This window comes from Phoenix dactylifera, chromosome 9 (assembly GCF_051530095.1).
Source record: "Phoenix dactylifera cultivar Ajwa chromosome 9, Ajwa_hap1_PhDact_Kaust_v1.1, whole genome shotgun sequence".
Classification (NCBI taxonomy): domain Eukaryota; kingdom Viridiplantae; phylum Streptophyta; class Magnoliopsida; order Arecales; family Arecaceae; genus Phoenix; species Phoenix dactylifera.
Window position 1 is genome coordinate 6,396,762 of NC_143198.1, and position 13,402 is coordinate 6,410,163.

At 39.9% G+C, this 13,402-nt stretch overlaps 1 protein-coding gene and 1 long non-coding RNA gene across 2 annotated transcripts; one reads left to right on the top strand and one right to left on the bottom strand.

Annotated features, from left to right (window-relative positions):
• Nucleotides 1–1,495: 1,495 nt before the first annotated feature.
• On the top strand, nt 1,496–4,117 carry LOC103721349 (Pentatricopeptide repeat (PPR) superfamily protein). Its single transcript, XM_026810125.4, has one exon. The coding sequence runs from the start codon at nt 2,159–2,161 to the stop codon at nt 3,851–3,853; it is 1,695 nt and encodes a 564-aa protein (XP_026665926.4). The 5' UTR covers nt 1,496–2,158; the 3' UTR covers nt 3,854–4,117.
• Nucleotides 4,118–9,619: 5,502 nt separating this feature from the next.
• On the bottom strand, nt 9,620–13,329 carry LOC103721348 (uncharacterized). The gene is made up of 2 exons (XR_606295.6): nt 13,189–13,329; nt 9,620–9,952 (listed from the first exon to the last, which is right to left on the bottom strand). It is a non-coding gene; the product is annotated as an uncharacterized LOC103721348 (long non-coding RNA).
• Nucleotides 13,330–13,402: the final 73 nt, after the last annotated feature.

Sequence of the window (13,402 nt, forward strand, 5' to 3'; positions counted from 1 at the left end):
AACATATTGGGGCTAGAGAAAGGGCCCATCCCCCAGCTACATCGATACTAATAAAGAGAAGAAATTGCCAACATGAGGTCACGAGGAGTCCGCGGTGCATCGTATGCTTCGCAACGTCGTGCTCTGACCTCTCGAGGGTCATTACGGAGCATGGAACTTGCTCTGCCAAAACAACCTGCCGTGCCTGTGGGCAATGAGTAGTTCAACCTACTCATTTAACCAGTGCAGGTGCTGACCACGGCGATCCAGAGCCTACAGCAGGAAGTGGCACGACCGGAACCAGTCCGATTAGAATCTGGTTAGCCCAGCCACCATTCTTAGTCGTCAGTGCACCACATGCGCCTAGTTAGCCACCGTTCTCGAGGGCGAGACTCGGAGTGTTCTCACCAAAGTCGACGCACTCAGTGGAGCAATTCTGGTCGGAATGGAAAATGATGCACTCCAAGCCCCCATTCTAACAAGGCTCTTCCTCTCCGAGTCATTCGCCTCCTTACCATGCAGAGCCCCTGCCCCAGCGGGTTGCCAACCTCGATAGGAGAATCAAGGAGATGGGCTGACAAATTTAGGCCCTCGGGGGATAGGCTTTGAGGGCGAACAACAATCCCAACTTTTTCTCAGAGCCCCCCTTCACCAGGTGGATCATGGAGGAATCGATCCTACCTCGGTTCAAAATGCCACGAGTAGAGCCGTATGATGCCACATTGGATCCTCTGAATCACTTAGAGAGCTTCAAAGTTCTCATGATATTGCACGGAGCCACCGTTGTCGTCCTTTTCTAGGCCTTCCCTACAACCCTCTGGAGGGCGGCTTGGTTCTAGTTCTCAAGGCTTCGGCCCAAATCTGTCCACTCTTTCGAGCAACATGCCTGCCCGTTTGCGGCACACCGCATCTCTAGCCAAAGGCGGCGTGATGGTTGGGATGCGCTGCTCAACATCAAGCAGAAGAAGAAAGAGACCATCAGAGACTACGTTGCCGCTTCAATGCGGCGACACTAAAAGTCTGCGACTTAGATCAGTCGGTCGTAATGTCGGTAATCAAGAGCGGGTTACGACCATCGCATCTCCTCTTCTCTTTGCAGAAGCGCTTCTCCACCATCTTCGCCGAAATGTTGGTGCGAGCAGACAAGTATGCCAACGTGGAGGAAGCCATAGCCTTCCATCATGAGTTTGCTGGCAGGAGACCTCCTCGAGGGGGCAAGAGGGGGCGCGAGGAGCAAAGAGAGCCGAAGAGTATTTCACCTTGGCATGAAAGGGGCTCATGACGACTCAAGAGCCCCCTCAGAAGTTCGAAAGGTACACCTCTCTCAATGCCATGAGGATCCAGATCTTCATGGAGATCGAAGGCCAAGGCTACCTACGCCCTCTGCATCGGATAAAGGCTCCAACGTTCCAGAGGGACAAGAAGAAGAACCGCCGCTTCTACCGGGACCATGACCACGATACTGAGGAGTGTCTCCAGCTCAAGAATAAGGTCGAGGCAGTCATCGAATGCGAATGGTTGGACCGATAATTCCATGCTCAGTGTGACTGAAAAGCGCCTGCTCAATCTCTGATCCGCCTCCTCCAAAACCATCATTGGCGGTTTCGCACTATTGCTGACAGTTCCGCCGAGGTCCTAAGCACCTCGAGCAACTGGGCTCCCAAGCAGGCCAAAGTTATCCTAAAGAGGCAAAAATTATCATAATTGGTCCATGGGCGCTGCGTGAGCACATCTCTCCCTCCCACCGTTGTTAAAATGCCTTCCGAGAACCAGGCATCATGGGTCCCGCTTGGACTCCCAAGTGGCACCCGACCGGGCATCAGGCAGCAGTGTGAAAGGCTTTCTCGGATAAGAGGACATCCAAGGGTACAAAGATTTGGGTGGTGAACAGGTAGCCGCGGATGAGTGGTGCTCCGCTGCTCACCTTCTCCTGCTGCATCAAAGCAAACGATATCACAGAAAAAAAGGTCCTCCCTCCACTCTATGCATATAAAAACCCAACCTTTTCTTGATTCCTCGATGCAAGTAAAGTCTCTTCATTCCTCGAGAAAAAAAAAAACCCCCTATCTTTGCACTATTAACCTCTAAAACATTGGCCAAAACCCTATCTTTCTTCTTACAGCAAAGTTCCCTTTTTTTTCCTGTAGACTTCCCCTTCAAAGAGTATCAAGAAAGGGCCATGTCGGCCTTGCTTCACCCCATCTCTCGCCTCCTAAGCTCGAAGACCTCGGAGCCCACCAGAACCAAGCCTTGCTTAATCTCCTGCCCCCCAACCCTCCACACTCCCTCCATCAGCAAGGGTTTTGCCAGGGTTTTAGCATCCACCCACAGCGCCATCTCCCCAAAAGATGCCGCCATTTCTCTCCCCAGCTGGAGGAATGGGAAGAACGAGTCCAGGAGCAGAGAGATCAGGCTCCATGATGCCTTCCTCTACCTGGAGTACATGGTGGGGAAGGGCCACAAGCCCGACACCGGCCAAGCCGCTCAGCTCTTGTATGATCTCTGCAAGTCCAATAAGATTCGGAAGGCCGTTCGTGTCATGGAATTGATGCTCACTTCTGGGAGCACCCCCAATTCATCTGTCTATAATTTCTTGGTCAATCATTTGTGCAAGAGGGGGAACGTCGGGTACGCAATGCAGCTAGTCGATAAAATGGAGGAGTACGGATGCCCGCCGACCACCATCATCTACAATTCTCTGGTCCGAGGGCTTTGCATCAATGGAAATTTGCAGCAAAGTTTGCAGCTTCTGGAAAGATTGATGCACAAAGGATTGATACCGAATGTGTTCACTTATTCGTTCTTGCTAGAGGCCGCTTACAAGGAAAGAGGGGTTGATGTGGCGGTGAGGCTGTTGGATGAGATCATTGCTAAGGGAGGGAGGCCTAATTTAGTCAGTTACAATGTATTGCTTACTGGGTACTGCAAGGAGGGTAGGTTGGAAGAGGCGAAACAGCTTTTCAGGAAGTTGCCATCAAAAGGGTTTAGTCCCAACGTTGTGAGCTACAATATTTTGTTGAGGAGCTTGTGTTATGAGGGGCAGTGGGAGGAGGTGGAGGGGCTTTTGGCTGAGATGGGGGATCGGGGCTGTGCTCCGAGTATTATTACATATAATATATTGATAGGTTCGCTTTCTTATCATGGTCGTACAGAGCAAGCGCTTGAGATTTTGGAGGAGATGATGAGGAATCAGTTGAAGCCTGTCGCTGCAAGCTATAATCCGATAATTGCACGGTATTGTAAAGAGGGGAAGTTAGATATGGTGCTCAAGTGCCTTGATACGATGATGCATCGGCGTTGTTCGCCTAGTGAAGGGACTTATAATGCAATAGCTGTGCTTTGTGGGGAAGGGAAGGTGGAAGAGGCCTTCTCCATAATCCAAAGCTTGGGGAATAAGCAGAGTTCTTCTATGCATGAGTTCTATAAAAATGTGATCTCATTCTTGTGTAAGAAAGGGAACACCTTAGCTGCTTTCCAACTATTAAATGAGATGACAAGGCATGGATTTACTCCAGATGCATATACTAATTCATCTTTGATTAGGGGTCTCTGTATGGAGGGAATGCTGGATGAGGCAATTGAGATTTTTTCGGTGATGGAGCAATATGGTAACAAGCCAGACATAGACAATTATAATGCACTTATACTTGGATTGTGCAAGGCTCAGCGGACAGATCTTGCTTTGGATATTTATGAAACAATGATTGAGAAGGGTTATGTACCAAACGAGACAACATACACAATTCTAGTGGAAGGAATAGCTCACGAGGATGAAATTGATTTGGCTGCAGAGGTGTTGAAAGAGTTGTACTCTAAACATGCCGTGAGCCAGAATACCATGGAGAGAATCACCATGCAGTATGACTTGGAGTAACTTCTGGCAAATTTGAGAATTGCAGCTGCAGATAAGGGACAAGAATGTTAGTCAATGACCCTATGATTGGTCAAAGCTTGGCCTGCTCTGGCATTATATTGCAAACATTGGCAGAACATTGATTGTATAGCTATTTTTGGGTTGTTTTTTGAATCATCATATCTATCTAGACAGTCTTCTGATAATCAGGAACAAACTGAGTTGCTGCTGTAGCATGTAAAAGTACTTTAATTGCCAAGTTAGACAAACTCTCTATTACTAGCATCTTTTATTTTTTCAAGTTTATTTTAGCACTAGAACCAATTCAAAATCTTTTTAAAATCTGTCATCCTCTCTCTCTCTCTCTCTCTCTCTCTCTCTCTCTCTCTCTTTGTGTGTGTGTGTGTGCACACAATAAATTCTCTGTCTACCTGGTGATTTTTTATTTTTAAAAACAAGGCACACCTGAAGTGAACTGAATTAAGAGTTTATGAACGTTTTTTTGCTCATTTCTCTTTCTCATGGAAGATGCAAGGGTTTAGCCTAGTAAGAAGATAAGAAGCAGGATGGATGGATTGCTGATATTCTGGGTGGTTTCAGTTCACCATTGTTCCAAGTGACAGTCATCCGACTTCTTATATTTACTGTGATATTAAGTGAATCTGCATAGTTCAAAAGATTGATTTCTTTTCACTGTATTTGGCTGATGTGGGCTACAAAATTAGCGAACTAGAATTGTTTGACTTAGTTATATATATAATGTCTTCTTGATGTCAATAAAATTTACATTTGGACACTGCAAATGCATGTCTTTAGCATGAGATGTACTTCTGTCCAGATGTCCTGCAGTTGCAATTAAACAGTTTTAAACATTATTATGAAGTTTAGGATATAAGCTTATCTTTGCCCATGCTCTGATCAATGTATTCTACACCAATTTTGATGTATATGCTCACCTCATGTTGTGTGCCTTTGTGAAAAATTACCTGTTTATTTGCAGAGGGTCTCATATAATACTGCATTTCTTTGCTGAATCTCATGCAATGTGCAAAAATACTAGATGATCTATCTATGTTTTATTGATACCATAGAACTCTGTGGAACTTTCGTGCAATTATTGAACAAAGTGGGTTATCTCATAGATTCCTGTGAACAGCTAAGCAACTCAAAGCACCTATGATGAGGATCCAGTCTCCCACGTGAATCACCCCTGCCTTGACTTAGTGGGTCACACGACCCATTGATGTGATTTACAAGGAGCTGTTGGATCTGATCCACAGCCCGATCATAGGTTTATGCTGTGCTTGATCATCTGCAGGAAACTGCAAGCTGTGCCACATCAGTATGTACCATTTGTGTCAATTTTGATTATATGATGCTCTCATTCTGTGGAAATCAATCAGGTTTTATATGCCTATAGTTGCCCAGTTTCCATGTCAAGCAATATGAGCACAAGGATTTCGCATTTCAGAGACAGAATTGTACTTTCATCCTGACATAACCAAAATAGCTGTAAGTTTATTAAATTTGGGAGGACTGTTTCGGCAAATGCTATGAGCAATTCATTGGTCAATTTCTCGCTTTCATAAGCATGATCTGTTGACTGGCTATATTGTGGACATCAAGTGCTATAGGATTTTAGTAGGAGCGACTCGCTAATCTATTTAGAAGCTCATGTTGATAATCCTATTGTTAGGCACTTGAAATCATGTCAATACTGTAGCAGCTTTCATGCAAAATTGCATGATAGGTTAAAAGTGACAAGCCAACCTAGCAAGAATAACTCTCAGCTGTTCCTTAGATGGGCTTGCACTAGATGTACATTGATATTGAAGATCTATCAATCAAATTGGAAATTGTCTGCACCTTTGCTTTATAATTCCTCTTCCCAGAGGCAGGAAAAATTCAGATGCTGATGTAGCACCTGCAAAAACTAGATATGAGAATTATGTGCTTCATACCTGTTGCCAAGCAAATAAAGGTTCTGATAAGATGTTAGATTGTACTCAGCAATCATAGACTTTTTGGTAATGGTGCAATGACCTGAAGGTGGTTAATGTACATGGTCAATATTTCTGCTGCTTTTGTTTGAATTGTGATCAGCAAGGGAAGTTCCAGAGTTACATTTCGGTAATTAGTGCAAGCGGTCGGTTGATTCATAACAATGTCCTACTCAGATTAGAAGCGAGCCTAACTAGTTTGCTGCATGACATTTTCTTCCCAGGACTACAACACACCAAATACTATGTTCGCAAAAACTTTTGTTGTTAAACATTAAATCAGTCACCAAAAATACTCTACAAGTGCACAAGGTGTGTGAAAATACTGTGGAAACTTGAGGTTTCTGAGGAAGCAGATTTGCTATCAAACTCTAAAAATTTAGGATACGTATCAGGTGGTGAAATGCCAACTACCTAGTTGACTATAATCTTTCTCTGAACGCTGTTACGTTGATAAAATGGGAGAAGTATTTTCCATTAAAAGGTCACTAATGAAAGAAAGCTAGAACACAAAGGGTAGATCCAATAATCCTGATTGAAAAAGGTGGAGTCTGAACGGCATGCATATTAATACTTGAGGAAGATGAAGTTAGAGGACAGCAAATTGATAGAAGAAGAGAGTTAAGATGATAATAGTGGTCAAGGAAAAAAAATTAAAAGCTGATTTACCTTACAAATCATTAACCATTAAGCCCTTTATATTTTCCACCTGTAGTTGCAAGAGATCTAAATATGTATGCCAACAGTGATTTTACTGATACTCATACCACCCACTATTTAGTGAAACCACAGAACCTATAAATAATGATCATGAAGAAATATCAAGTTGTCTGATGCCTGAAAACTTACATTGCTTGTTTTCCAACTTACTCCCATCATGGTACCAAAAGAAATACCCTATAGATCCTGTCCAGTCCATGATGCATGGTGCATACTTACATCATTCTAATTTACAGAAGGGAAGGCCTCCTCAAATTTAACAGTTGTCATGGCTGTTATGCTTCCACCAGCGAAAGTAGTAGGCTGTAGTGAAGTTGTCCCTACTATCCTATCTCAAATTAGACCTAGGTGCTTTATATTTGATCTTTACAATGGCCCAAGAGGCTGGAAACTCAAAGTTGAATTGATGCACATGAGAATAATATCAGCAGGATATTTCTTGAAAAAAGTCCCAAACAATTCCATTTAACCCAATTGACAGTTTGCCTTTCCATGTCAAGTTTGAAGGCCAAGAAAGTTCAGTGACTACCTTCTACAACCTACTTTCATCAAGCTACCAAAGAGATTAACTTGAGAAGTTCAGGATGCACAGTCATTCCATCTATTAAAAGAAACTTGTCCTCAAGTTTGAAACTAGTCAGTTTGCAGCAAAGTAAGAAGGATCATTGAGGTGTGGGTGCTTTAGAACTGACTTTTAAAATTCTCGAGTCTCAAGGAAACAAAAAATGCACTTGAGAGTAGACGTGAAGAGCAAAATTTCACAGAATCAATAGGTTGCTTTCACTTGTCCAGTTCTAAGGACCCTGACAAAGCTTATTCACCAGACAATTAGCCCAGCAGCCTTTAAGATTATCACATACCAATGGATAATGAGGTGAAACCTTAGCAGGTCAGATAAGGTTTGCAGCTAATATTAACACAGTCTGTTACATATGCAAATTCAGAAGATTTGATTACTTTGTACCATATAGTTTTGCTTTGTCATTCTCACCAAAACCCTACAAATTCTTCATGAGAAAGCTAGAAGACTTAGGCTTACCAAAAAAAAACCAGAAGACTTGATATGAAACCAAAAGGAACTATCACATTGATGCACATCAGATCATCTAGCAATGCACCATGCTGGGTATTCATGAAATTAGGTGGAATCTAAAATTACAGGTGCATTGGTGCAATGCATCCAAAATATTAGCTTTTATGCTTTATCCATACAATTCACTTGTCAGGAATATAAGATGCTAAAACTGCAAATTACAGGATACCATGTATCACCAGCTAAATTTTGGCCAACAAATCTCACCTGAATCTTTCACATTGTTTTCTGTCTATACCACAATTCGGAAATGGTGAAAAGTGAGTGGTCAAAATTGAATCTTGAGACATGGTAATCAGTCTACTTCTTCATTTTTCCTATCCTTGCAGTAACCACCTACAGAAGTATTGTCCCCTGTGGGAAGTTATATTTGTGAAAGATTTGTAAAAGTTTTGAGTTAACTATCTGCTCTTTGGTATTGTTTTTTTGCAGAAGAAAGAAATATCTACTCTTCACCAAATTGACTAAATGCCCCTAAATCACTGTCACTTTAAAACACCTCCTTGTTAAAGTATGCATGCCTACTTTGATGTCATAAATTCATCCATCACCTCTATGTTGGGTGCGGATCCGGTGGTGAGTTGCCTTCTACCTGGATGATTATTATCAGCAAGACCAGATTACAAAAGGGTACAAGGTATCTTATATTCAGTACTGTGACATATATTTCTGTTATAGCACAGCAATCAGCAACTGCTTCTGGGTGTAAAAACAGGCACCCCCCAGTTGAAACAACACCTTATCAAATTTAATTTTGCTTAAGAAGACCTTGACTAGCTGGGTACTTAAGAAGTATGATTGTAAAAGAACGTTAACACCAAACCCGAGTCACTGCCACTCTGCCTCAGTCCCCTATTCCCTTTATCAAATCAACTTGAGATGTATCTATGCATAAGAAGCAAGGCTCATATGAACTTCTTCAGGCCATTCTCTTCCCCATACGCAAGGACCTTTCCATATCAATATTTAGCAGCAGTCTTATGAGCAAAGTACGTTGTTTCGATACCAGGCCCATATTGGTGCCACTATTACTATGTACTGCCCATATTGGTGCCACTATTACTATGTCAGTACAATACGATATGGAGGCACTTCAACGTACAAGCATATATTTTTCATATTGTATATCTAAGTTCGTACAATATGATATGTTCTGTATTGTTCGGTTCGATACGGTATAGTGAACTGTTTCTGAGTTTTCATTTTATAGTTATCCTACCTCAGCTTTAAAAGCTAACAATATTGTTGGCTAGACTGGGCCATTATTACTGTTACTACAGTATAATATGGAACCAGTTCAACGTACAAGCATATATTTTCCATACCGTATGTCGGTACCAAGTTTATACAGCACGATATATTCTCTATTGTCTGATTCGATACAGTATAGCAAACTTTGTTTGAGTTTTCATTTTGTAGTTATCCTACCTCAGCTTTAAAGCTAACAATATTGTTGGTTAGACTGGGCTTTCTGTTTCATGTGACTTTCCTGAAAACCTGCTTAAATCAAGAAAAAAATAATAAGTTAAGATGTCACAGGCAAACAAAAAGAAAGTTGAAAACGTTTATGGACTTCAGAGAGAGCATGGCACGGAGAATTCCCCATGCAAAATACAGCCTCATCTCAGACTAAGTTTTCTGTAACAAAATCCTTAACCTGAGTAAAATTGATTTTAGTTGGCAAGACCAAATATCAAGTACTTGAACTCAGTGAAAGGATTATAAATTTTCTCCAGATGTTCTGATTGGATTAGTCTGATGGCTAGGATATTAAAATCAACATGCTCTCAACAGAACTGGCTTTGACCTTCTGAAACCTCTATCTTTCTGTCTCAGTACATTGAATTGCTCAACGCTACCAAAGCTTCCAAGCACAAAGGCTACCAAAGAACTCTTTCTTAATCCTTTTACCTCTTCCAAATCAGCATATAACAATGCTTACCACTGCTGATGTAATATAGGTAACAATGGACCTGCACTAAATATTCGCATCTTAATTATAGTATTAGCTCCAAACATAAAGGTATCTTACTCAAGCCTCTAGATAAGTTAAAAACCAAATACAAGTTCTCTTGCTAGACAAATCAGATGCGCTACCACCCAAAGCTTCAAAACAAGCACTTGGAAAGACAAATGACAAGGCTTTTTCCCCAGGAACAACATCCCCACACGAACATGCTCCCAATAGCACATCCAATGAAGAGAGGTGGATCCATAGAGATCGCCCTTGCATTTGCCCATCTACTTCGATCTCTGCCTCATCTTTCGGCGCTTCCTCTTGAGCCTCCTCATGCGCTTCTTCTTCCACTGAACAAAGCAGACAAATCAAGATTAAGTTTTATGAATGATTTGATGAGACATAAGCTGCTGTCAAGAAATAATAGAAATGAAAACAGAGCTGCAGTAACAAAGGATTCTTAGAAACAACAAATAACAGATGGAACAGACAGAAAAACTACCAATATGCCAGCTGCCCCTCAAATTTCATACTAATTGCATTAAAGAATACCCCACAAATTCCATAAGATTCTTTATCTATATTTTGAATAACATAACCGTCACATAATGATTCACCTATATTAAAAGGCCACCGAAACTTTTCAACAATCAGTTTCCTAAATTTCTCGGACATGTCTGAGTTTATTTTGACATTATACTAGAAAACAGATAAACAACAGCAAAAACAGATCCTACAGTATCTTTAGCAGTTGATTATAAACAAAGTTGTGTTCCACTACAATAGTTGCATTTTAAATGCTTGCACTATAATTATTTATCAGGCCACATTATCCACCAAAAGTTTCATCAATCACTGAATTCTGAGCTCAATATCTAACAATATATCATCTGTAAATAGCATATATAATAGCATTTCTTACATAATGACAGTATTAAATACAGAGTAAGAAAGCATAAACAAAGAATTACTTGATAAAACCCCTAGCACTGATCCCATCAGAAGTGAAATCCAAGTCATTGAAACACTCATCAATGCTCAGGAACAAACAGCTTTGATACAATCCATGCACCCACATGCCTTCTCTTTTCTCTTGGGTGGTAGTACATACATCTTCCTTGGTGTCTCCAAAATTAACACTAGCACTACCTTAACATACGTTCAAGCATGATAAAACATCAAACTGAGATCCTCCATGTTACTCAAAATTCTTTCTGTTGCCTAAAGAAGAAAATAGACTCCATATTGTACCATCATAAAGCCACATCAATTGTCATAGACAGTTAACGTTCACCCTGAAAGTTAATATACCATTCCCTTGACTATTTATATGATGCACATTAACAGACAGCTTCCATGATAATCTGTGTTATTTTGAATATCCATCATTTTCTCATTGAGTCACCAAACAAAACCATTTTGCTTCAATCTCTGGCATCCTTTTTTCCGTTCTAAGGCCCCGTTTGGAAAAGCTTTTGGAAGGCCAAAAAGCACTTTTCAGGCCTCCAAAGCACTTTTAGATGAAATAGGGGTGTTTGGTAAAAAATTCGGAAAGCTGTTTTAGCTTTTTGGAAGAAGCTCCATTTTGGAGTTTTCCAAAAAGTCACTTTTAGGCTCGGTCAGAAAGCTGTTTTTTTGACCAAAATATCCGTGATAAAATATAACAATTACACAAAATATCTCTTTAATAATTGTTTAACTAATTTTATCACGTAGCTAGAAAATTTATTATATTATGAAAATTTAATTTATGCTAATAATTATAATATTTTATATCTTTATTATTGTATTATACTATAAACATAATATTATATTACATTATATCATAATACATTGATATGTTATGTTAAATAATTTAATATTATATTAAATTATTATATTATAGTATGCAATATTATATTACATTACAATAATATTATACTATATCATATATTTATGTATTAATACATATTATATTTTGTTATGCTATGTTGTATAATACTAATGCAATATCTTTTATGGTCATTTTGTCATACTAAAAGTACTTTCTCAGTTTGTTTACCAAACACGTGTTAAAGTGGCACAACATTTTAGAAATGTAGTTACCAAACAGCAAAGAACTTTTTATAAAAGCTTTACTTTAGAAAGCTCTACTTTCAAAAGCTTCTACTTCTAACAGCTCCTCCAAACGGGGCCTAAATCTCAACATGCTGACCTCCACAAGTTAATCAATAATCCAATTTTGATGCTTACCTTTCAGTAAGGTTTCAATGATTCCTCTAATTTATTAATCAATATTCATATGCACCAGACCTAAGTGTGTTTCCTCTAAGTTTATTGCTATATCACTTCAGAAAAGTCTCTAATATAATCATCTAACATTGCTCTCACATATGCCCCAAAGTCATTGCATCTCTCAAAATGTCATCTCAAAATTTACCATTCTAATTTGAAAATATTCATAAATATCATCTCTCCTAACCATATATCCTTTTCCAATAATGCACCAGATTTACTCCACATCTATTTTTCTTCCCCCACACTTCATCAATTTGTATTTTCTCTAATCAGTTCAGATCTAAAGCTACAATTTATGTCATCATAAGCCATAGTTCCAATATACTTTTTTCTTCTCAGCCCATTCTCCTTAAGAATAGATTCATTGCCACTGTGTTATTTGCTCCCCACCATGCCTTAAATTGTAACCAAACTTCATGCAACTTAGTTTCTTTCTCTTTGATGATTCTTGCTTAACTATATAATCGCAAACTTGAAATCATTCTAGCAAACAACTCAAGACTGTTGTACTCACATCATACTCGGTGAATCCTTGAGATTCGACTGTTCCCATTCAAATGTTTACATTAAAATAATATTTACTCTACAATTTCCCCTATTCTCTCTGCAGCACATTCATACCTACATTTGTATACCATTTTCTGTCTCCAGCTATAAACCTACAAGCAACACATGTCCAACAAAAAATAAAGATAAAATTCTATGCAACGGACTTACCATCTATTCGAGTTGCAACCATGCAATAAACATAAATTCGACAAATTCCGTGCTATAGCAATTTGTTTGAAAAAAAAAAAACAGGTTCAAGCTTCAAAAACAAAAAAACACAGGATATTGAAATAAAGCATCGTTTAGAGAAATAACAGGTAGAGGAAAATTAAAAGAATAACGACACGATATCCCCACCTATCAAGTATTATGGAATGCAAACCATTGTATAACAAAAACACATGAATCTCGTTATTGGCATCAAAATTCAAGGCGAACTCCCAGAAGATCAATGAATCAAAACCCTAACCCACGTTTCCAATCACGCACGACTCCTCTTGCTTCGAAGAAAACAGAAACATATGAAGAAACTAAATTGATCGAAAGTTCCATAACCTAAACTATCACATTGCCACCACTAGATCACGCGTAAATCATCAATAAAGTCCATACCAAATCCCCAATTCCTCCACAATAGTAGATTAAATCCCAATAGTTAAGCTCCACGATCGGAAATTCTAATCGATTACAATCAAAAAAGAAAAAGGAAAAATAAACGCAAAGGCCACGATCTGAATAGAAACCAAAGCGATTTTCTTACCTTCGCCCTCATCGTCTCAACAGTCTCGAGCTCTCAGACCCCGGCTCCGACTCACTTCGCGGACGAGCGGCTTCGAGTTCTGGGGAGGGAGGCACGGTCTTTGCGTCGTGGGTATTTAGAGATCTAGGGTTTAGAGGATTCGAGGGAGAGCGCCTTCTTTTCTGCTATGAACGGACGTGATTTGATCACCATCTGATGTTGGATGCCGGCGACG